This window comes from Mastigoproctus giganteus, chromosome 3 (assembly GCF_048544385.1).
Source record: "Mastigoproctus giganteus isolate SK-2022 chromosome 3, ASM4854438v1, whole genome shotgun sequence".
Classification (NCBI taxonomy): domain Eukaryota; kingdom Metazoa; phylum Arthropoda; class Arachnida; order Uropygi; family Thelyphonidae; genus Mastigoproctus; species Mastigoproctus giganteus.
In genome coordinates, this window is record NC_143577.1 from 245,244,022 (window position 1) to 245,268,749 (window position 24,728).

At 35.8% G+C, this 24,728-nt stretch overlaps 1 protein-coding gene across 2 annotated transcripts in view; it reads right to left on the minus strand.

Annotated features, from left to right (window-relative positions):
- Gprk1 (G protein-coupled receptor kinase 1) overlaps window positions 1-24,728 on the minus strand; it is a 485,675-nt gene that overhangs the window by 202,804 nt on the left and 258,143 nt on the right. The window contains exons 5-6 of one of the 2 annotated variants that reach the window (XM_090370992.1): window positions 16,385-16,459; window positions 3,422-3,483 (exon numbers count right to left, since the gene is read on the minus strand). In XM_090370992.1, coding sequence (XP_090227118.1) covers window positions 3,422-3,483; window positions 16,385-16,459 — 137 coding nt within the window. The remainder of the gene's footprint in view (window positions 1-3,421; window positions 3,484-16,384; window positions 16,460-24,728) is intronic. The other variant, XM_090370993.1, reaches the window with a different exon arrangement.

The window sequence follows — 24,728 nt, forward strand, 5'->3', positions numbered from 1 at the left end:
TCGGCATTTAAGGAAACTGGTAGCAGATTTTCGAGAAGTTGAAGCTGATTGAGCAGGGCAAGGTTTCTCAAAATGGAAAGTGGAATGCAATGTGCTATCATCGGCAAAACTATGGATAGGATTTCCAGTCAATGGAAGAAGGTCATTATATACAAGAGGAAACGAGTGGGGAAAAGAACTGAACCTTGGAGGGACACCGGCATTAGTGGAGAAGTTAGACGACAGAGAGCCATCTACCATCACCCTCAGTGAGTGATCAGAGAGAAAACTGGATAACCAATTACAAAAAACAGTTGACAAACCATAAGATGGAAGCTTGTTTTGAAGAAGTTTATGCCAAACACGATCGAAAGCCTTTGAGATGTCAAGAGCAACTGCTTGTGTTTCAACGAACTTTTCCATTGAATTAGTTCATAAATGGGTAACATATGCCAGAATATCACCAGTGGATCGACACTGATGGAATCCATACTGGCGATCTTTGATTAGACCGAATGTTTCTAGGGAGCTTAAGAGTTGGCAGTTAATTGATTTCTCCATTACTTTAGAAAGAGTAGAAGTAATTGCAATGGAACGATAATTGGGTGGAGGGATTTGTCACCCTTTTTAGGAACTGGCTGGATATGAGCAAATTTCCAAGCAGAAGGAAAAACGCTTTTGGAATAAGAAAGTGAAAAAAGTGGCAAAGAACAGGAGTAATTTCAGGAGCACAGGTTTTGAGAACAAGTGGAGAAATACCATTGGGACCTGGAGCTTTCTTAGCATCAAGATTCATCAAAATCCTTCTGACATCCTTTTGATGGAAGACCACAGGTTTTTTTTTTTGTTTTTTTGGTTTTTAGGAGCATTAGCAACTAAGGCCATATTGCTCCGGGATATGCGGTGGTCATTCCCTGACCTTTCCGCATCCTTCATATTTGGTGGCGACGGGCTCGAACCCCGGTCTAATCAAGAAGCGTGTGCTATGCACTGCTGCTCCTTCCCACCTGGCTACGGAGGCGCCTGAAGAAGACCACAGGAGGCATTGAATGGAGTGTGTTGGGAATGGTGGAAGGTGTTTTACCAAGATCATTGATACAATGAGTTGGAGGGAAAATGGGATGCTAGCAGGTCAGCTTTATCCTTGGCTGAAGTGACAATAGAACCATCTGGTTTGGACAGAGGTGGGAACAGAGATGGGCAAAAGTTGCGGCCAATAGCTTTGGCAAGAGACCAGAAATGCTCGGCTACCATTAGGGCAAGAAGCAAGTTTTCTACTCTTAGCTTGTTCAAACTCTAGTTTGAACTGATTAATAACTGCTTTACAATTGTTGCGGGCTTTGGTGTAGGCAGAAAATGAAACTGAAGAATTAGAAACAAGCTAATTACGATATGCACAGTTATTTCACTGTTATACGTGGATGGACATGGTGAAGACAATAGGCACTCAGCACATATATATGTGAATGCGCCTAATAAGGGTAAATGAAATGAGAGGCACTGCACTATATCCAGCATGTATGCATGGTTACAGTATGTTAGAATTTGCTATTAAACTATCTGTCAATTGCTGTTTTCCATTCCATTGTTGGTAATATAATATCAGTATTCAGTATGGTCATGTGAACTATTTAGCCCTAAACTCATCTTTTTTCTTTTCTGTATTATTATTTATTTATTATTATTTTTTTTTAATGCCAAAGTCATTTGAATGCTGCCTCATGTATGTGTCAACAAACCAGATAACTTCTGTTATATATGTATATATATTTTTTTTGGGCTGGTGCAGCATAAGCCTCAGGCTTCCTTGTACCATATGGCTAATAATAATAATAATAATAATAATAATAATAATAATAATAATAATAATATCTGTGGCAAACTAGGTGAAAAACCAAAAGAGAAAATCATGACTGTTTAGTGAAAAAAAAAAACGCACAGGTTATATTTTGAGTATGAGACAAAAGATAAAGATAAACTATGGGTTTGTATTTGCCGTGGAAGTTGTGTAGCAAATCTCAAGAAATGGTTAACACTTTCATGTTCAAATTCCCAGATTGCCCAGGCTTCTGGTAATGAATTCTTAGAATGCCTATGAGCTTATGGTATTGAGTTACCGGTAGCTGAAAGCTCTGCAGAGCGAGTTTCTTGTGGAACTAGGAAGTTTTGTAAAAATTAACACTTTTTATGTCTTTAAATATTAATTTTGTTCTTATTTTGACTTGATTGCCCAATATTAAGGTGAAATAACTGTCCAAAATCATTAATGCTAGCTGAGATGAAGAATATTGTAGAAAGAATATAATTCTAAAATAATTTAGAAGTTGACAGTCAATTAAAGCAAATTTAGCAGCACCTACTTGACCCAAAGGAGCCAAAATATCACTATAAAAAGGAACTAAAAACCTAAGACAACTAAGTGATCAGTAATATGAAAAATTATGACACAACTGATTTATTTTTGGTTCATTTTACTAGTTAGGGTAGGGTATTATTTTTGTTTCATATTACTAGTCATTGTAGATTTTTAGTTCCTTTTTATACAAGTATTGCAATATTTCAATTGATTTGGCCATGGGGACCACTAAAGGTTAAATTTGTTTTAATTGGCTATTAATTTATAAATTATTTATAATCATATTCCTTCTATTTATTCTAAATTTACTCCCCCTACCTGCCCCCATCTCCACCCTCCTTCCTTGCTTTAGTAAATGGGTTTTTCTTTGTATTTATTCCTTATTTGACCTGTCATTCTGCTAACACATTCTTAAATATATGTAGTTTAATTTCATTATATTCTGGAATAGTCGGTAATATGTTCTGTTACTATGTGTTAGTTTGTCTAACTATATTTTTGTACTTTCTTCCTTTCTCTGTTTCTTTATTATATTATTTATTCAAGTTCTTTCTTCAATGTGTGCATAATATAATTTTCAAACCAAGTACAGGATTTTTATTACCGAGATTTATTAGATTTTACTGTATAACGTAATTTAAAAGCTTCAAAATGCTACAGTTGAATGCAAGGTTAATTCTTAAAAAGTAATCATTTTAAGCACATAGGACAAGCATGATAGCATGATCTGATATCATATGTCGCACAACTACAAAGTGTTTGGTTAAATGTTTTTGTACAATAAATCCACTATTTTAGAATCTGGACTGCAAAAATATTCCAAAATGGAAAAAAAAAAAATCAATTTTACTTTGCCAGATTCTATTTACAACATTAAATAAATAATTTTATCAATTTCCTGAGGGAGTTTCACATTACTGTGTTCACAACATTCTTCATATATTTACTATTAACAACAGCAAATTAAATATTGAATGTTAATGGCAAACATGCAAATTGTTCACCATGAAATTAATGTTATGAAAAGAAAATCTATAACTGTTAGTGAAAAAATATAGAAATAAAAAAGTATTCAGCTTTTCATACCTTTCAATAAACTTCCTAAATATATCTCCTCGTAAAAGATTGAAAATTTCTTCTATGTATGGCTATAAAATAGAACAATTTAAAAAAAGAAATTGTCATCCAGTTTTGCATGATATACATATATTATACAAAACTCTGGTATTCATAAGATACATTACAATCCACAAATTCCAAGTGACTACATTAAAAAAGTAAAAATACAAATACATTAATATAATAAATAAATAAATAAACTTTGTTTATAATCCAGGATGACTACACAGTCAGAGGAGTTCACAAGATACAAAGAATACAAGAAACAGCACCATATTTAACAGTCATAGGCTTTAATCCCAGTCACTCAAAGCATGTGTACTTATGCCCCTTTTACTTGACCACTCGGTTACAAAAGGTGGATCACATGTCACTTTACCGAGAAGAGATGCAATTAATTAAGAAGTAAATTACTGAAAACAGTATGAATATTTGTTTAAATGTTATAAATAGTATCATGCAAATATAATACTAATAAACTAATATATATGGACATCAAATTGACCTCGGCATTTAAACTACACAAATTATTTTAATTTGTAGTTTAAATTTAAACTAGCAGATAGTCTGCCCTATGTGCGTGTGCATATATATATATATATACACACACACACACACACACACACACAGCCTATATATGTATATATAAAAATAATAGGTTGTATTATACATATATATATACTACATATAATATATAAATGCAACTTATTATACTACATATAATATATAAATGCAAACTCTGCAACCCACATTAGCATTAGCATTAGTAGAGGCATATGCAAACCGAAAATGGCATGGCTAGATAACATCAACACCTGGCTTCACATGACAACAGCACAAATTCTACACGCAGCGCTAGACAGAGAACAATATCAAAACGAAGTCGCAAACGCCATTGGGCAGCATTAAAGAAGAAGAAGAGGCATATGATGCAAGAAAGCAAGCTTATGCAGCATCAGCCAGAAAAAAAAAAAAAAAACTTCTACTTCACCGCTCTGTTCATTCAAAATACCTGTCCAGCTGAGCCTTAAATTTATTTAGGCTATCAACTTCCACAATAAGGGATGGAAGTCTGTTCCACCAACCAATTGCCCGCTGGCTAAAGGCAAATTTCCACACATCTACATCTGTCTTTCCTCAATTTGAATTTATGCCCTCTCAGGTGATTATTCTGAGCAAGAGGCAGAATCCCATCAGCATTGAGCATGCTCAAACCATTCAAGGCTTTGTACACCTCTATCAGATCACCTCGCCGGTGCCTAGTCTCCAGACACTGTAATTTGCAAAACTTAAGTGTTTCTTCGTAAGAGCAACCCTTTGATCCATTCACTAACCTTGTTGCCCTTCTCTGTACTCGTTCCAGCAGCTCTACATCCTTCTTGAAATGAGGCCTCCAGACCTGTATACAGTACTTAAGGTGTGGCCTGACCACTGCCTTATTATAGAAGGGAATAATCACCTCCTTATCCCTGATATAAAAATTCCTGTATACCATTGATAAGACACCATGAGCTACTCTTGCAGCCCATCTGCACTGCTCAGAGAACTTCATATCTGCCTGCACAATTACCCCCAGGTCCTTTTCATTCTCTACCACTGTCAGTGTAGTACCACAGAGTTGATACGTTGCTCTGGGGTTACTGTTTCCCATATGTAGTACTTTACATTTGTCAATGTTAAACTTCATTTGTCACCTCTCAGCCCATCTGCTCAACCTTTCCAGATCCTGTTGCAGCAGCATAGTGACAGTAGTGTCCTTGACAACCCTGCCAACCTTCGTATTGTCTGCAAACTTGGACATTAAGCTTGATATACCATCAATATTATTTATAAATACAGAAAACAATAATGGACCCAACACTGAACCCTGAGGAACTCCACTAATAACATTAGTCCACGATGAGAAGTGTCCATTGATTACCACTCTCTGTCTTCTCCCCCTCAACAACCCCTTTATCCATAGCAGCAATTTGCCTCCAATACCACACTGCTTCAATTTGTGCAGCAGTCTTCCATGTGCAACAGTATCAAAAGCCTTTCTAAGATCCAAATATATGATACCAATGTTATTCCCTGCATACAGTTCCTTTGTGATCACATCATAGTATCCAATCAAATCAACTTGGTCAGACAAAACTAGCTCTTAACAAAACCGTGCTGTGTCCGAGCTATAACTGAAATCTTGTCTAGATGATCCTGCAGTGCTTCTTTAACCAGTGCCTCCATTAATTTTCCTGGAACAGAAGTTAAACTAATGGGTCTATAATTACTTGTGTCGCCCTTTGATCCTCCTTTGTGGATTAGTCACATTTGCATATCTCCAGCCCATGGGTACTTCTCCTGAGTCCAAGGAAGCTCTCATAATTATGGCTAACAGTTTGCTTACTTCCTTTGCTGCCTCCTTTAATATAACTGGATAGATCCAATCCACCCCAGGTGCCTTCCTTGTATTTATCTTCAACAATTTCTCCTCCACTTTACTCTCAGTTATTACAAGATTATCTACCTTACTGCCAGAGTTGAATACACCTCTGGCATTCCCCTCGCTGAATAACTCCTCATGTGTGAATGTCGATGCAAAATATTCATTTAGTTTGTTAGCTACCTGAGCAGGATCATCAACAGTTGAACCATCAATATCAAGTGAACCAATCTGATTCATCCCCTTCCTTCTAGAGTTTACATAAGTAAAGAACTCTTTGTTGTTTTTCTTTGCATCCTTTGCCAAGGATTTCTCATAATCTGCCTTTGCCTGCCTAATCTCCTTTGTGACCTGGTTACAGATCAGCTTATATCTATCATAGGCTTCCATGTCACCCATTAATTTATATGGATCCCATGTATTTTTCTTCTCTGTCATATGTCTCATCAGTTCATCTGACATCCATTTAGGCCTAAACCTTGAACAATATTTCTTAGTTAGTATGTAAAGCCCAGTAGCTTCCAAGATAAGTTCTTTGAATGCTTCACATTTTGAATTTGCTGTTGGTAACATCATCAGTTGGTCCCACTGTATAGAATTTAAATACTGTCTCAGACCATCATAGTCACCTTTACGAAAGCAATAACCCTTCCCTTTACCCCTGATGGTAGTTACCTCTTTGAGTAAATCCCACTTCAGCACACTGATCACTGCCACCTAGTGGTTCCTCTATCTGCAGATTCTTAATGCATGAAGAATCACTACTAATAATCAAATCAAGAATTTTACTCCCTCTAGTCGCCTCCCTAATATGCTGATGTAGAAAACAATCATCCAATAAATCCACAAAAGCCTTGCTAGTGTGTGAGTGACCAACCCACAAATTCCAGTGAATATCTTGGAAATTAAAATTCCCCCATTATAAGACTCTCTGATTTACTGCCCCACTCTATTTTCCTGTACAGTTTCTTATTATACTCATCAGAGTCATTAGGCCTATAGCACACTCCTACTCTCAATTTTGATCTCCCAATGCTTATGTCACACCAAATTGACTCGACACTGCACTGTCCAGCGATGTCCACTGGCTTCACTTCCTGGATTTTATGTGTTTCTTAACTAATAGCATAACCCCTCCTCCCTTTCTATCCTGTCTATCCTTTCTGTACACATTGTACTCCCCAAATTCCAGTTCTGCATTCCTTATATCTGTGTGACACCACGTCTCTGATATTCCAACAATATCCGCCTTTGATGTTTTGAGCAATACCTCAAATTCATCAAATTTATTTACTAAACTCCTAGCATTGGTGTACACGCAAGTATACATGCACCTGTTCTTTTTCTTAGCTACCCTAACACAAGCCATGTGTTTACTTGTATCGCAATGACTCCTAGAAGTCTCTGAAATATCCTGCATCTTGTTTTCTGCTCATTCCAATAGAAGCAGTGCAAGAATCACTTTCACCTCTGCCAGTGGCTGCTGTTAATCTATTAGTCCTTGTATCCCCCAAAGCTAGCAGTTTTCCGACCCACCTGACACTGCCTCGATAGCAGCAGCAAATATTCTTGCACCCTTTCTATTTAAGTGTATCCCATCCCTCTAGAAGCAGTCCCATCTGTTAACAAGTACAGACCAGGCTGAAAAAAATTCTACCTCTTGAGCCTTGCACAATCTTTCCAGGGCCAAATTGATCAACAAGGCTCTCATCACATACTCCCTCCTATCGTGTCTGGGCAGAATTGCAGACACTTTCAAATTCAACCCTAATTCATGGCTTTTTTTTCAACAGTTCATGTGGGTTGCAGAGTTTGGAAACTAGACACCTTAGAGGAGATTTGATTGAGGTGTTTATGGCTCTGAGAGGCATCAGTAAAATGAATGAGGATGAAATTTTCAAGATTATAAATGCTGCTAGAACTAGAGGACATAAATTCAAGTTATGGGGGGAAATGTTTAAATTGGACTGCAGGAAGTTTTATTTTAGCCAGCGAGTATAATTACTGGAATAAGTTGCCTACATGGGTGGTAGAGGCTGACAGTTTGGGGAAATTCAAAGGTCATGTGGATAGTACCTTCGTGTGAGGGAAGCGCATAGGATGACAGGTTTAATTTCCTTTTCTTTTATTAATTATTATTTTTTTTTTATCATTGTGTTTTTTTGGCTGGTGCAGCATAAGCCATAGGCTTTCTTGCACCATGCGGCTATTACTAATACATATGGACATGAAATTGACCTTAGCATTTAAACTACACTAATTATTTTAATTTGTAGTTTAAATTTAAACTAGCACATAGTCTGCCCTATGTGCGTGTGTGTGTGTTTATGTACACACACACACACACACACAGCCTATATATGTATATATAAAAATAATAGGTTGTATTATACGTATATATACTACATATAATATATAAAATACTACATATGTATATATAAAAATAATAGGTTGTAGTGATAAAATGGACTGTTCAAAAGAATGAACAAATATATCAAATTGGTTTATAGATCCGGGAAACTACTAGTAATACTAGAAATGCCCAACAAACATAATGAAATATAGACAAATAGGTTAGATTAGTGTATCAGAAGTGGTGCTGACCTGTCAGGTGTAGTTACAATGTTCTTTATTCCTTTTATTTTTGGTCTCTGTCGGGTCAGCTATGATGCATACGTATACTTGCTTTGTTGTCCGCTGTGTATACATCATAACAGAAACAGAGGCCTTGCTTATTGCTGTGTTTCCTTTGGTTTTGGCTGCTGGCCCTTGATGACATAGTTAAAATCTTAGGACCTACAGAATTAAGCACCATTTATATATTTTCATTTAATTTTATTTAAATTTTATATAATCTGCTTTTATTTTTCAGGCACTTTTAAATTTTTTCCATTATAATTCCACCTGACAGGTCAGCACCACTTCCTATTTGCTATACATATAGCTATACATATAGCTATTATACTAATAGCTATACATATAGCTATTAATAAAAAAAAAAAAAAAAAAAATATATATATATATATATATATATATATTGTAATTTTTGTAAGAACACATCGCATAGCAACATGGACAGATATGCCTGATTCAGTTATTTAGATTATAATGCTACAATATGACAAAAGCAGGGGTGGGGTACTGGATAAGGGTTAAATTATTAACAATTATTCACCAGAATCAATAGCATGTTATATGGAGGTGACTTGTATATACACCAATGAGCCAAAACATTATGACCAGCGAGTCGTTATGCAAATCGAAGCAACTGCAGGTGAACTACGGCGCGTGTGCAGGTAGTTCACCTGCAGTTGACATCTTCCCCTCTGGGACACAGTATAAAAAACACCTGATACTGAGCTCCATTAATCAGTATTACTCTTGTTCTTCAGATGAGAAAGGCAGCGGACTTAAGCAAGTTTGACAAAGGCCAAATTGTAATGGCCAGACGACTGGGTTAGAGCAGATCTCAAATGGAACGGCTGGTGGGATGCTCACAGTCAGTCGTGACTACTACCTACCGAAAGTGGCCCGAGGAGGGGAAACCCACGAACTGCCTGCGAGGTGTTGGACTACCATGGCTCATCGTTGCTTGAGGTGAGCAAAGGCCCTCCAAGATGGTACGTGGCAACAGAAGGGTGACTGTGGTGCATCTCGCGGGTAACTGGAATGCTGGTGACGGGAGTAATGTGTCGAAACACACACGCAGTACATCGAACCCGGCTGAAAATGGGGCACAGGCCGCTCCAAGTGCCATGCTAATGGCACTTGGAGCGGCCGTGGGAGGCACTTGGATGCACCGTGAGAGGAAAACAAGTCGGTGGCGGCAGTGTCATGCTTTGGGTGATGTTCTGCTGGGATACCCTGGGTCCAGTCATCCATGTGCCAGGCACTCTGACATCTACCACCTACCTAAACATTATTGCTGACCAGGTACACACTTTCATGGCAACAGTCTTCCCGTCTGGCGGTACCATCTTTCAGCAGAATAATGCGCCGTGCCACACCACCCGGATTGTTCGAGACTGGTTCGCGAAACATGAGGAAGACTTCCAAGTATTGCCCTGGCCTCCAAATTTCCCAGACATCAATCCCATCGAGCATTTATGGTTTGTGTTGGAACAGCAACTCCGATCTGCAGCGTCTCAACCACGGACCTTACATTAGTTAAAGGATCTGCTGGTTACATGTTGGTACCAGATACCACAAGATACATAAAAAATCTTGTAGTGTCCAGGCCTCACCAGGTACGAGCTTTTTTGGTTACAAGTGGAGGACCAACGTCATATTAGGTAGGTGGTCATAATGTTTTGGCTCATCAGTGTATATATGTACAGTTGGTCATGCCACTGGCTATCTGTCTTAGAGCCTGAGAAATCCTGCAGCCATAATGCTGTGGTTATGCTATTTTTATTCTTATTTTATTTTATTCATGTTTTCATTTCATTTATCTTGATTTGCCCTCTTATCATTTATTAATATTAAAATATTACTACTGTAATACCTTCACGACAAATCAGGATTAACTTGTATAATCTTTAAAATTTAAAAGTTTCTACATAATAAATTGCATTAATTTTCACAAAATTATTTTGCTATAAAAATAATTAGGGACACTCAATTCTGAACATAGTGATTACACTTGGAAACACATATTCAGCCATTTATTATCAGGATATGAAATGCTAAGCATATCTACTAGGTTCTTTTGCAAATATCATTTCTTTATTTAAAATTAAGTTACTATCTGTTGGACCAGCATTCCTTCATGCTAGTACGAGGCACATAGAACCAGATAGTGATTCCAGTAATTACTTTTTATTTATGCACTGATAGGGGTTGGTCCCCATCAAAGTACCCATCAATGCGTAAAGGCAGTGATTAGTTTTATAACTATATAATTTAGTTAATATGTATATATATAAAATTTGATTAATCCATTTTTCCATTTTTGGCCTATTTAATATGCATAGATTCATGCCATTACTTATCGTGATCCAACATAGCATCAATTATATCTTCTTTATTAACTGTGATATGTACACATTTATAAGAATATAAAATTTATGAATTTATAGCTTTACTACAATGGTAATATGCATATACTTTGATTGCATAGTGCTCAATTTTTGCAATGGCATTAGTGATTGCTAACAGAATAATTTCTATCGTAATTGATAATAGCCATAATTACATTATATCATAAGTAACATATAGATAGACAGAAGCATAAGCAACTGTTAAGCACTATTGATGAATAAGATTTCTCAGTAAATATGTAACCAAGTAGTCAGGCTCGAGGGTGTAGAAGCAAACACATTTGAGTAGTTTTTTTTATGTAAACCCCAAACACGAGAGGTATTAGAACCTACAGTACTTAGTACCGTGTATGGGTTGGAGGTTGAGAAGATGAAAGAAGATGTATGTTAACATCAGCCTTTAACTTCTGTAGATTTTAATTTTCAGGGAATACATATGAAGGAAGGTTGTTTCAGAAAACAGAAGTTGAATGTATAAATGAGGAAGAAGAAGAATTGTTGGTTCTGTGAGTTTGAAGTTGGACAGTAAAAGAATATTGGCTGGTTGCACCACATGTTAGGACTGCTTTGAAAGGGAGAGTGGGAATTATAGAAGCCAATTCAGGACAGTGCCCATGGAAATATGGTAAAAAATATGGCAAAAAAATTTTAAAAGAAAATGTTTAAAAAATGGCTAAATATGGTTAAAAATCATATTCAGTTAACAATCTATTCATTGTCAAAATGATTAAATGTAACCTCCGTAGATCTACCAAAGTATAACAGAATATCAGTTTGCACATTAGCAGCTGTAACTGAGTTTTGCATACAAATAATACAATGGGTTAATACACATACTATAATAGGTTAGAAGCATATTTTAATATGCTAAATAATTCATAGCAAAGCAGCCATATAGAAGTATATCAAGCAAGACAGGGATGCTACTACAGGGTGGGATACACTTAAATAGAAAGGGTACAAGAATATTTGCTGATACTCTCGAGGCAGTGTTAGGTGGGTCGGAAACCTGCTAGCTTGAGGGGATACATGGACTAATAGATTAACAGTAGCTGATGGCAGAGGTGAAAGTGATTCTTGCACTGCTTCTATTGGAATGAGCAGCAGCCTGGAAAACAAGGTGCAGGGTATTTCAGAGACTGCTGGGAGTCATTGCGGTACAAATAAACACATGGGTTGTGTTAGGGTAGCTAAGAATAGGAACAGGTGCATGTATACTTGCATGTACACCAATGCTAGGAGTTTGGTAAATAAATTTGATGAATTTGAGGTGTTGGTCAAAACATCAAAGGCAGATATTGTTGGGATATCAGAGACATGGTGTCACACAGATATAAGGAATGCAGAACTGGAATTTGGGGAGTACAATGTGTACAGGAAGGATAGACAGGATAGGAAGGGAGGAGGGGTTATGCTAATAGTTCAGAAACATAAAATCCAAGGAAGTGAAGCCAGTTGACATCGCTGGACAGTGCAGTGTCAAGTCAGTTTGGTGTGACATAAGCATTGAGAAATCAAATTGAGACTAGGAGTATGTTATAGGCCTAATGACTCTGATGAGTATAACAAAAAAACTGTACAGGAAAATAGAGTGGGTCAGTAAATCAGTCCTATAATGGGAGATTTTTTTTTTTTGTTTTTTTTTGTAGTTGTTGGTGCATCGGCTTCAGTGGCCATAATGCACCTCCTAAGGTTTTTGCAGTATTTTGATCCAAGCCCGAGGCGGGATTCGAACCCGCGACCTTTGGGTTGCCAGGCAGGCACTTTACCCACCTGGCTAGCCTGGTCGACCATATATAATGGGAGATTTTAATTTCCCAGATATTGACTGGAATTTGTGGGATGGCCACTCACACATTAACAAGGCTTTTGTGGATTTATTGAATGATTATTTTCTACAGCAGCATGTTCGGGAGGCAACTAGAGGGAGTAATACTCTTGATCTGATTATCAGTAGTGATTCTTCATGCATTAAGAATCTGCAGATAAAGGAACCACTAGGTGGCAGAGATCACAGTGTGCTGAAGTGAGATTTACTCAGAGGTTAATGGAAGGGTTTTTGCTTTCGTAAAGTCGACTACGGAGGTCTGAGAAATATTTAAATTCTATACGGTGGGGACCAAATGATGATGTTACAAACAGCAAATTCAAAATGGGAAGAATTCAAAGAATTTATCTTGGAAGCTACTAGGCTTTACATACCAACTAAGAAATATTGTTTAAAGTTTAGGTCAAAATGGATGTCAGATGAACTACAGATGAAGTAAAATGCAATGGGATACATATAAACTAATGGGTGACATGGAAGCCTATGATAGATATATGCTGGTCTGTAACCAAGTCACAAAGATTAGGCAGGCAAAGGATGCAAAGAAAAACAGCAAAGAGTTCTTCACCTATGTAACCTCCAGAAGGAAAGGAATAAATCAGATTGGTCCACTGCATATTGATGGTTCAATTGTTGATGATCCTGCTCAAGTGGCTAACAAACTAAATGGGTATTTTGCATCTACATTCAAACATGAGGAGTTATTCAGGGAGGGGAATGCTAGATTAAACTCTGGCAGTGAGCTAGATGATTTTTAATAACTGAGAGGAAATTGGAGGAGAAATTGTTGAAGATAAACATAAAACAGGCACCCGGGGTGGATGGGATCTATCCAGTTATATTAAAGGAGGCAGCAAAGGAAGTAAGCAAACCCTTAGCCATAATTATGAGAGCTTCCTTGAACTCAGTCGAGGTACCCATGGGCTGGAGATATGCAAATGTGACTAATCCACAAAGGAGGATCGAAGGGCGACACAAGTAATTATAGACCCGTTAGTTTAACTTCTGTTCCAGGAAAATTAATGGAGGCACTGGTTAAAGAAGCACTGCAGGATCATCTAGACAAGATTCCAGTTATAGCTTGGAAACATCACGGTTTTGTTAAGAGGTAGTTGTGTCTGACTAAGTTGATTTGATTGGATACTATGATGTGATCACAAAGGAACTGGATGCAGGGGATAACTTTGGTATCATATATTTGGATCTTAGAAAGGCTTTTGATACTGTTGCACATGGAAGACTGCTGCACAAATTGAAGCAGTGTGGTATTGGAAGCAAATTGCTGCTATGGATAAAGGGATGGTTGAGTGGGAGAAGACAGAGAGTGGTAATCAATGGACACTGCTCTTCGTGTACTAACATTATTAGTGGAGTCCCTCATGGTTCAGTGTTGGGTCCATTGTTGTTTTCTGTATTTACAGATGATATTGATGATGGTATATCAGGCTTTATGTCCAAGTTTTCAGACGATACGAGGTTGGCACAGTTGTTAAAGACACTAATGACAGTACGCTGCTGCAACAGGATCTAGAAAAGTTGAGAGGTGGCAACTGAAGTTTAATATTGACAAATGTAAAGTACTGCGTATGGGAAGCAGTAACCCCAGTGTAACATATCAACTGTGTGGTACTACACTGACAGTGGTAGAGAATGAAAAGGTCCTGAGGGTAATTGTGCAGGCAGATATGAAGTTTTCTGAGCAGTGCAGACAGTCTGCAAGAGTAGCTCATGCTGTCTTGTCAGTGATATTACAGGAATTTGTTCTAGCAAGGATAAGGAGGTGATTAACCCCTTGTATAAGGCAATGGTCAGGCCACACCTTGAGTACTGTATACAGGTCTGGAGGCCTCATTTTAAGAAGGATGTAGAACTGTTGGAACAAGTACAGAGAATGGCAACAAGATTAATAAATGGAAAGAAGGGTTGCTCTTACGAAGAAAGGCTTAAATTTTTCAGATTACAGTGTCTGGAGTCTAGGCACCTGTGAAGTGATCTGATTGAGATGTATAAGGCCTTGAATGGTTTGAGCATGCTCAATGCTGATGGGATTCTTCCTCTTGCTCAGAATAATCACCTGATAGGGCATAAATTCAAATTAAGGAAAGACAGTTGTGGAATAGATGTGTGGAAGTTTGCCTTTAGCCAGTGGGTAGTTGATTGGTGGAACAGACTTCCATCTTTTGTTTTGGAAGTTGATAGCCTAAATAAATTTAAGGCTGAGCTTGACAGGTATTTAGAACGAACGGATGGGTGAACTGGGAGCTGTTTTTTTGTTTTTTTTTGGCTGATGCTGCATAAGCTTGCTTTCTTGCATCGTATGACGATGCTAATTGTAATGCTAAGACAATCCAGTAGCATTAGAGGTACACACTAATGTAAGATGGTTTGGTCAGGCAATTATGCTAAAAGTAAAATATAGTAAGTTTCAGGAAAGCAGAAAACTTCTATTCTAATAGAAAAAAAAAGAACAAGAAATAGGGAGTAGAAATATCAAACAGCAAGGAGAGGATAAAGCATAAGCCAAATAAAACTTGGGTTTATTGGGTTTCCCACCTTAAGAGCCAAGTCCAGGATAATCTGTTGGAACAGGAATGTTGATCCCAGTGAAGGATAAGAGATATCTGTCTCTTGGCCTAACTCAACATGCACAACCATGTCAAAACAACATAAAGATTATATTGTACAAGTAGTCCTTTATTTGTGCAAGGCATCTGTTCTTAAAAATTACTAAGTAACTGGAAATTTATTGAAACATTAATAACTTTAGAAAATTAGAAAAATTAGAAACATTAAAGCATTAATTAATTGAAACATAAATAAACATTCTTTGAAATCCTTAGTGGTATAAACAGTATATATATTCCTATAAGATACTAACTACCCATAATTTGCAAATTGCAGATTATGGACAGATAGTTTGATTCTGACAGACAGCATGATTGCATATTTCAGTAAACTGTCTGTAAATTATGTATTATCTGTAAATCACATTTACAGAAAATACACGAGTCTGCAAATTGTGCATTTTAGCAGCTACAGCATTGAATATGGAGGATGCACAGCATGGAGAAGTGGGAAGTTACCTAATTCTTGAATAAGCTTACTGTAATCCAGGGATTTATTCACAAACCAAAGAAAACAGGCTCTCATACTGCCCATCACCTGATATTTTGATTTTGCAATTCTGGCATGTTTGATGGATAAAGGTATAATTTCTTCAGCATCCATATGAATCATCACCATCACTGTGGTTCAAGGTAAGTTAAATGCTTGGCCTATGCCTGTCACATGTTCATCCACATTAAATCATTTTGATACTTCTAATTTCATTCTTAAAGAGATTACTTTCTCTGGCCTTTTTGGTAGCATGCACCTAACTATACCTGCTGACCATTTTCCAGACATGCTTGTGCAGTTTGTGGTAAACTAGATTTTAATTTGTATACTATTACTGACACAATGTATAACAAACTGGCAGAATTGGTACATGATTACTCAATATGTGGTGAAGTAATATAATGGCAGGACAAATGACACACCCTGACTCACTTCGCAACACACAGAAACACAATTTTGGCACATCTTTCAATTTCATAATATTGAAACCTTAGATCTTACAAAAGATATATAAAACTATTTACCTGAAATAAATTTACTGGCACTTCATTCCTCATGAGATATTTCTGAACATGTGTTACTGCTTCTTTAGAGTAATCCTGAAAAGGGTTGGGGAAGTGGGGGGAGAGATAAAAGATTCAAGTAATAAACACTTATGGTAAGGTAGTCACAAGAATTATAATGGAAAATAGTGATATGAAATAAATATAAATTTATTGGTACTCAGATATATTATAACATATAGTTTTACCAACCTACCCTACATAACTAAAACCAGAGGGATTCACACAGCACAAAACACATGCAATAATTTCTCAATTTATATGCGTTTAATGTGGCCAAACAATGTACACCCCTTCTCAATTTAAAGTATAAGCAAAGCAAGTCAAGCACATGGTGGATTAACCATACAGCAACCATGGTGGATTGACCACACAGCAAGCACATGGTGGATTAACAATAATGTCATTTAATGATATTTTGTGACATTTTTAATTTAATAAGTTCACATATTTTAGTTCTGAATTCATCCAATTTCTTTTCAACAAGCCTGATAACTTCTATTAGCATCCATTACAAATTCATGGTGAAGAAACAAAAGAGAAAGACTTCTTTAGTAAAAGAAGCATAAAGATTATATTTTGGGTATGCCACAGGAGATAAAGATAAGCCATTGGCTCATATCTGCAGCATCAATTGTGTAGCAAATCTTAAGACATGGTTAACCATTTTATGTGTGGTTTCCTGGAAGGTTCCCTGACAAAAGCCCACAAGAAAATTCGGCACAGAAAAAAACCTGCTGTCAAAAATGCTCACAAGAAAAATACCTACATGGTAAATTACTCACATGGAAGAATGCTCACATTATTTTTAGTTTACAAAAAACAGATTATTTCATATTTCAAAATGCAACAAAATGTTGAATTTATATATTTTATTAATAAAAATAAATTATTTTTTCTCTGTCTTACAAAGTGAACAGTCAACACTTTTTTGGTTTTTTTATCAACAAACAACTAATTCAGACATATTTCAGTGATTTATTTATTTGTCAAGAATTTGAATAGAATTTTTATTACTGTAAGTTAGCCAATCTCTGCAAGTATTTCAGTTTGTCTTCTACCTGCTCATATTCCTGCACAAAAGTGGCAACCAAGTCATGCAGTGCATCATATCTTCTCTTTTTCACCTCTAGATGACCTGCCTGCATTAGCCAGTGTCAATCTGTGGCAAGCCAGGTCCCTCTTCAGTCCATCAAACAAAACCCACATGCTGGGATGACTGCAGTGGAATAGGAAATTAAGTGCATTGTGAAATCCCTCACAGCAGTTTGTAGTTTTAGGTGACCATTCAAGAGCTGCATCATGATGATTCCATATTCTTACTGGAAACTGGGGATCTCTACCTGCTGCACCCTCAATTGTCATTCAGTTATGAAGACAAAAGATGGCAACATAGTATAACAACCAACTGAACATTGTCAGGATTCCTGTCTTCAAAAAGCAAAAACCAACGTTGTAGTAGTAGTAGTAGTAGTAGTAGTAGTAGTAGTGGCATGTGATGCAAGAAAGCAAATGTATGAGCTTATGCAGCATCTCACGTATTGCCTCATTTTGCCAGAAGCAAAATGAGGCAATACATGAGAGTAATTAGTTCTACTCATTGCAATGTGATGGGGAATGTGTTGTCAGAGTTGAGTAATGATGTACTGGGCCCATATGCCCAAACAATCATCCCTTGCAAGAAATCTTCTCAATCACAGAAAAGAAGGTCATTTGCCTAATCCAACAACAATTTTGACATTCCTGAGAAGTACCATCAACTGATACTTCATGATTCAGGGGTGGATGATCCAGACAGAATTCTGGTTTTAGGTGATAAAGAACTCTTGGTTGAATTTAACAGATACAATTTATGGAGATGGCACCTTTGATAAAGTTCCAAACATGTTTTACCAACTGTATACGTGGCATGCCAAGGTGGATAACTCATATCTTCCATGTATTTACATTTCGTTACAGTAAAAGAACTTGGGTACTTATAATAGAACGTTTGAAATCATGATGCTGTTGGTTTCAAATTTGGTGCCTCAAAAGGTTTTAGTGAATTTTTAGAAGGCTTGCATGAATGCAGTGAGGGTTGCCTTTCCAGATGCTGAGGTCAAAGGGTGCTATTTCCATCAGTGTCAGAGTCTCATCAGGAAATTCAGCAATGTTGGTTTGAAGACTGAATTTGAAACTGATATAAATATAAAACTCAAGCTGCATTAGCCTTTGTCCCGATCCATGATGTGAGGAGTGTCTCACATACTTCTTTTCCACATAATTGAGGGTGCAGCAGGAAGAGATCCCCAGTTTCTAATAAGAATATGAAATCATCATGATGCGGCTCTTGAACGGTCGCCTAAAACTACAAACTGCTGTGTGGGATTTCACAATGCACTTAATTCCCTATTCCACTGCATTCATCCCAGCATGTGGTTTTTGTTTAACGGACTGAAGAGGGACCTGGCTTGCCACAGATTCACATTGGCTAATGCACAGGCAGGTTGTCTAGAGGTGAAAAAGAGATTATATGATGCACTGCATGACTTAGTTGCCACTTATTATTATTATTATTAGCCTTATGGTGCAAGGAAGCCTGAGGCTTATGCTGCACCAGGGGAAAAAAAAAAATCAATCTGAATTACCTTGAGAGAGAGAGAAGTAAAAGGGAATCACCAAGAAAGAGAAGAATGATGATATCCAGCTCAGGACCCTGGGTGTGCCATGCCTATACTCACCAGATGTGAGCCCCTGGGGTTAAATTTGCCCAGAAATATGAGCAGGTAGAAGACAAACTGAAATACTTGCAGAGATTGGCTAACATAATAATGAAAATTCTATTTAAATCCTTCACAAATAAATAAATCACTGAAATATGCTGAATTAGTTGTTTCTTGATAAAAAACCAAAAAGTGTTGACTGTTGACTTTGTAAGACAGAGAAAAAATAATTTATTTTTATAAATAAAATAAAAGGCTTTATTTGCAATAAAACAAGGGCATTTTATTTCCCTTACAAACATTTACATCCAAATATTCTACTTTATATTAAAATCAAAAGTTTTATATAAAAAGTTATATTAAAATACATCATATAGAAGTAGAAATAAAATATATAAATTCAACATTTTGTTGCGTTTTGAAATACGAAATAATTTGTTTTTTGTAAACTAAAAATAATGTGAGCATTCTTCCGTGTGAGCATTTATCCGTGTGCAAAATTTTCCGTGTGGGTATTTTCCACGTGAGCAATTTTCTGTGTGGGTATTTTCCATGTGAGCAATTTTCCATGCGGGTATTTTTCATGTGAGCATTTATGACAATGGGGGTTTTTCTGTGTGGAATGTGGCCTTTTTTCATGTGCACATTTATCTGATCACCTTCCTGGAATGCCCATGGGCTTGTGGCAGTGAGTTCTTGGAATGCGTATGGGTTACAGGTAGTGAGTTTCTCATGATGGTGAGCTCTGTAAGGTGAATCTCGTTGTGTAAATTTGAAGTTTTTTAATATTAAATACTTTGAACAAAGTATTTGTTCTTAGGTTTCACTTTGTGAAGTCAAAATAAGAATAAGTATTAATTTTTTTCTTATTCTGGCTTCACAATAACTACTGATATCACTATAAAAGTGAACTAAAACCTATCAACAACATGACCAGTAATATAAAGCAAAAATAAATTAAAACAAACTTTAAACCACTGAGCCCCAATCAGTTTATTTTAATTTATTTTTTGATTCATATTACTGGTAGTTATAATTAAATACAATTTAATACGCAGAAATAATGTCCAAGTTCACAGAACTAAAAGCCTACCACAACAAAGTGGTGGTATGTTTTTAGGTGAAGGAACTTTTACATTATTTCTGTACATTAAATTGCATTTTGTTATAACTAATTTTCTACTGCAAATTGTAACTATTTGTTTCTTAATATTAGCATGGCATATGATGCAAGAAAGCAAGCTTATATAGAATCAGCCAAAAAAAACACCCTTCCCATTTCACCCATCCATTCACCCCAAATGTTTGTCTGGTTCTGCCTTGAACTTATTTAAGTTACTGACCTCCACTATGACAGATGGAGGTTTGTTCCAACTATCAACCACCCGCTGGCTAAAGGCAAATTTCCACACATATATACAGCAACTCCCCAGCTTACATAATACTCAACTTAAGGAAATTTGACTTTATGCAAGTTTTTGCTGGCCGATGCAAACTTAAAAAAATCGTGGAAACATATTTTGCATCCCATAGGAATAAACGGAGGTATTGTGAAAATATCATAATGTGAACCCAATAACACATTGTTTTTTTTGGTAATTCATTCCAAGACCTTGGAAGTTGAAATTTTCGCTATACAACTAAGCTATTTATCTTTCTAAAAGGTGATTTTTATAATGGAAGCACTACACTTTCATTGTTATCATATGTTCCCATTATAAGAATCAATTTTGAACACCTTTGTGATATTTTTCTAAAGCACATTCTGGAGGTCATGACCATAAAACAATAAAAACAATTTGCACTTTCTGGTTTATTTCTGGTTTACATTTTTCTTATGTTTATTGGGATTTTACTTATGTAAACTTCTAGAGTTTACATAAGTAAAGAATTCTTTGCAGTTTTTCTCTGCATCCATTGCCAAAGATTAAGTTTATTAAGTTATAACTTTATATTTTTTTTTACATTATAACAATAAATTATATGTATAAAGCTAATTATTGACTTAGTCTTACTTTAGATTAAGGCAACATGCCTTATGAGTTAGGTGGCCTGCATTCCGTTTTCATATTATCATTGAGTAAGAAATACCTTCCTTTCTTACGGCATGAGCCACTTTTTTCTTTTTTCTTTTTTTTTTGTTTGGGAGCAGGATAAAACGTCCTATGTAACCTTCCTCATTATAATCTGTAAAATACCTCAACTGACAGTACCTATAAATGCAAACAGCTGTTTTCCAAATGAAATAAATAATATCAAAAATAAAATAAGGCTGATAACCCACATCTCCAAAATAACTTGCAAATATCAATGACAAGCATTTTTCCAAACATTTGCAATCTTGTAAAACATGTCCAAATCCAAAACTCATATCATTATTTCATTTCTTACATTATTTTTCAATGATGCACATTTGCTGTTTGTTGAAAAGAAATTTTATTTTTCTTTCTAAATAAACTTAAGTAAAACCTGCTTACAAAAGGTTTGAATTGCAACATTTCAACTGGACATTATTACTAGCTATCATCTGGAGAAAATTAAATACAATATAAAAAGCATATGGAAATAAACTTGAATCTAGCACTTATGATAACAATATGCAGTGGTTTTTGTTGTACAGTGTTAGATGCATATTTATTTTCCCGTGCTTTTCATATATGACTATATTAAAGTATTCTCCAGATGACATGTTGTAATAAGTAGTTTTTACTTATTCAGCTTTATTAACCGTTTCATGAGTGAGCTTCCAGGGCTGGCTATGTGGAGGGAGTTTTTTTGTAGAACTTCAAATAAATGTTTTTCAAAAACTTATAAGAAATTAATAAAAAACTCATCATCAAATTTTTAACTTTTTTTATATAATAACAGATTAATTTATGTTAGGTTGTCTTATTTTGACTTGATTGCCAACATTAAAGTGAAATTATTTCACAAATATGAAATCGGAATTAAATTTTTTTAAAATTCATATAAATACTACCCAGTTTTTTATAATTTTTTAGAAACTAATATCCACTACATCTATTACATATCACTTGATTCAATTTTATCAACTTTTGGATCTGAATTCTAAGAATTTCTTCAATTTCAAAAATACATATTACACATTGGACCTCACCTTAAAAATACAGATGTATGAAAGTACTCAAGAGCAGGGGCGGCTCATCCATAGTCACTGCAGCACCCCCAGCTATTTAAATCTAGATATACAGTGAATGGAGTTATATGAAATTTTGTGAAGAACGATACAAAGCAATGAATATTTTTATTAACAGGACTGGCATATAGTATGCACATCCTCTATTTCCAGTAATCATTTCAATAATAAACAAATAAAAACACAAAATTGTTTCTAACTTTGAAGTTTAATTAACCATAGGCCTCACTGTGTGCCGGGCAGTGACACATTTTGCATTCCAGTGAATATCTGATCAACCAGCATATTGGCAACTTGCCAATATACATTTTTTATAGGTGAAATGAATCAAAGTCATTATAAAGCACGCAGTGCAGATTTCATCACTGACCATGATGGGTGTGTCACAATGTCAGTGTCTTTTTGTTATTCACCCGAATTCCCATTAAGTAATTAAATAATATCAGTGTTAAGTCAATACTCAACATTCAACAGTGTAATTATGTGATTACAGCTTAACTGCGAATTGAGCTTGAACTTGGTAAGTTGAAGCTATATTATGAGGTGATGTGTAAGTAAAACATTATTTCTATGCCACACGATTTTGTGAAATTTGATTCGATCATGGGCTCCATGCATGCTTCCCTATGAAGTAAATCGCGTAACAGTGAATAAACTTCAGCAACTTAGTTTTTCACAATTATCTCTCCAAGAAAAAAAATGCGATTAAAAAAGCCACCTCACACCAAAGATTCTTTCTCAGCAGGGGAATAAGTAATAATAAGAAATATATTCGCAGTTTTAAAACTGAATGGTACCAAAGGAAAAGTTGGCTTTGTGGTTGTGAAGTTAAAAATGCATTGTTTTGTTTTCCATATTTACTGTTCAGAGGTGACTTAACGTGGACAAAAAGTGGCTTTACAAACATAAACAGAATGAAAGAAAAAAAACATGAGAGTTTGAAGAAACATACTGATAATGTGATTTCACTATCGCTTTTAGGAAGCATAAATATTAAAGAACAGCTTAGTGAGGACTTTCGATCTGCAAACATAACAGAAAAGGTACCAAGAATCACGAGGTAAGGTATTATCTAAAATAATAGACTGCATTAAATTTTGTGGACAGTTTGAAAGTCCTTTACGTGGACACAATGAAAAAGATGATTCTAAAAATCCTGGAGTATTCAGAGGATTAATAAATTTCGCCTGTACATTAGATTCCAATTTAAAGAACCATTTAGAAAGTAATGCAGTATTTAAAGGCATTTCAAAAACTATTCAGAATGATATTCTTGACTGTTTGCTGCAAATATGCCAGGATGAAATAAAAAGAAGCTTCATTCATAGCTGTCATGGCTGATGACACAATGGATGTTTCAGAACATAAACAAATGGCAATTTCCCTGAGATATGAACTGAATGGAGACATTTTTGAGCGTTTTTGGGGTTTTTTTACTCTGGAAAACCAAACAGCAGACAAAATTTTGAATCGCATTCTAGATCAGTTAGACATAATCCTCAAAGGAAATACTCAAAAACTGGTTGCTCAGACATTTGATGGCATAAGTGTGATGAAAGGCAAGAAAGGTGGAGTTCAGGCTAAAATAAAAGAAGTGTACAAAAATGCACATTTTATACACTGCAAAAAAAACTGGCAGAAAACCAATTTTTTATGCAGTGAATATAATGTGCAAACACTGAATCTGATGATGAGGAATGCAGCAAGTAGTACCTGAGGTTCAAGAATATTCTTTTCGAACCACATGTCGATACCAACATTTTTCTCGAGATCACCACAGCATTTCTCTGTTCTCAGAAAGCATATGGACAGTCGTGTTGCCCGACCTTCCCTACAAGATGGAACTTCAATATACGCACCGTGAACAGTGCTTATGAAAATTTTGAATCCTTATAAAAGTGCATGGAGGAACTACAAGCACCAACAAATGCAGATAAAATGATTTCAGAAGCAACTGAAATTTTGCACATCTTGAGTAATGAAAAATTCAAGTTCTGGTTAGAACTTTTCCATCAGATAATGCCTCACGTGGAAGTTATTTATAATCAAATACAATCTCAAGAAATTGGGGCAGTTAAAATACATGAATATATAGGAAACTTTAAGAATGCCATTCTAAAAATCAGAAATTCCATGTACTGTGAAAATTCTTCAAAAACACTAATGATTGAAGTGAAGGAAGTATGCAACTATATAGGTGTTGACATAAGTGAGAGATATTCTTTTTCAAAGCAATTAAGTGCTGCTAAATTGTTTAACAAGGAGAACTTTATGTTATTTTTCATATGAAAATGCCCATGGAACAGGTACAGGAGAGTACTGAGGCATATCCCATGATTGAAAGAGAAAAACTTCTTACGGAATTACAGTTTTCTATAGCAGACATGATCTACACAATTATTGCAAATTAACTGATTTGCTGAAATTTATCTCAGAAAATAATCTA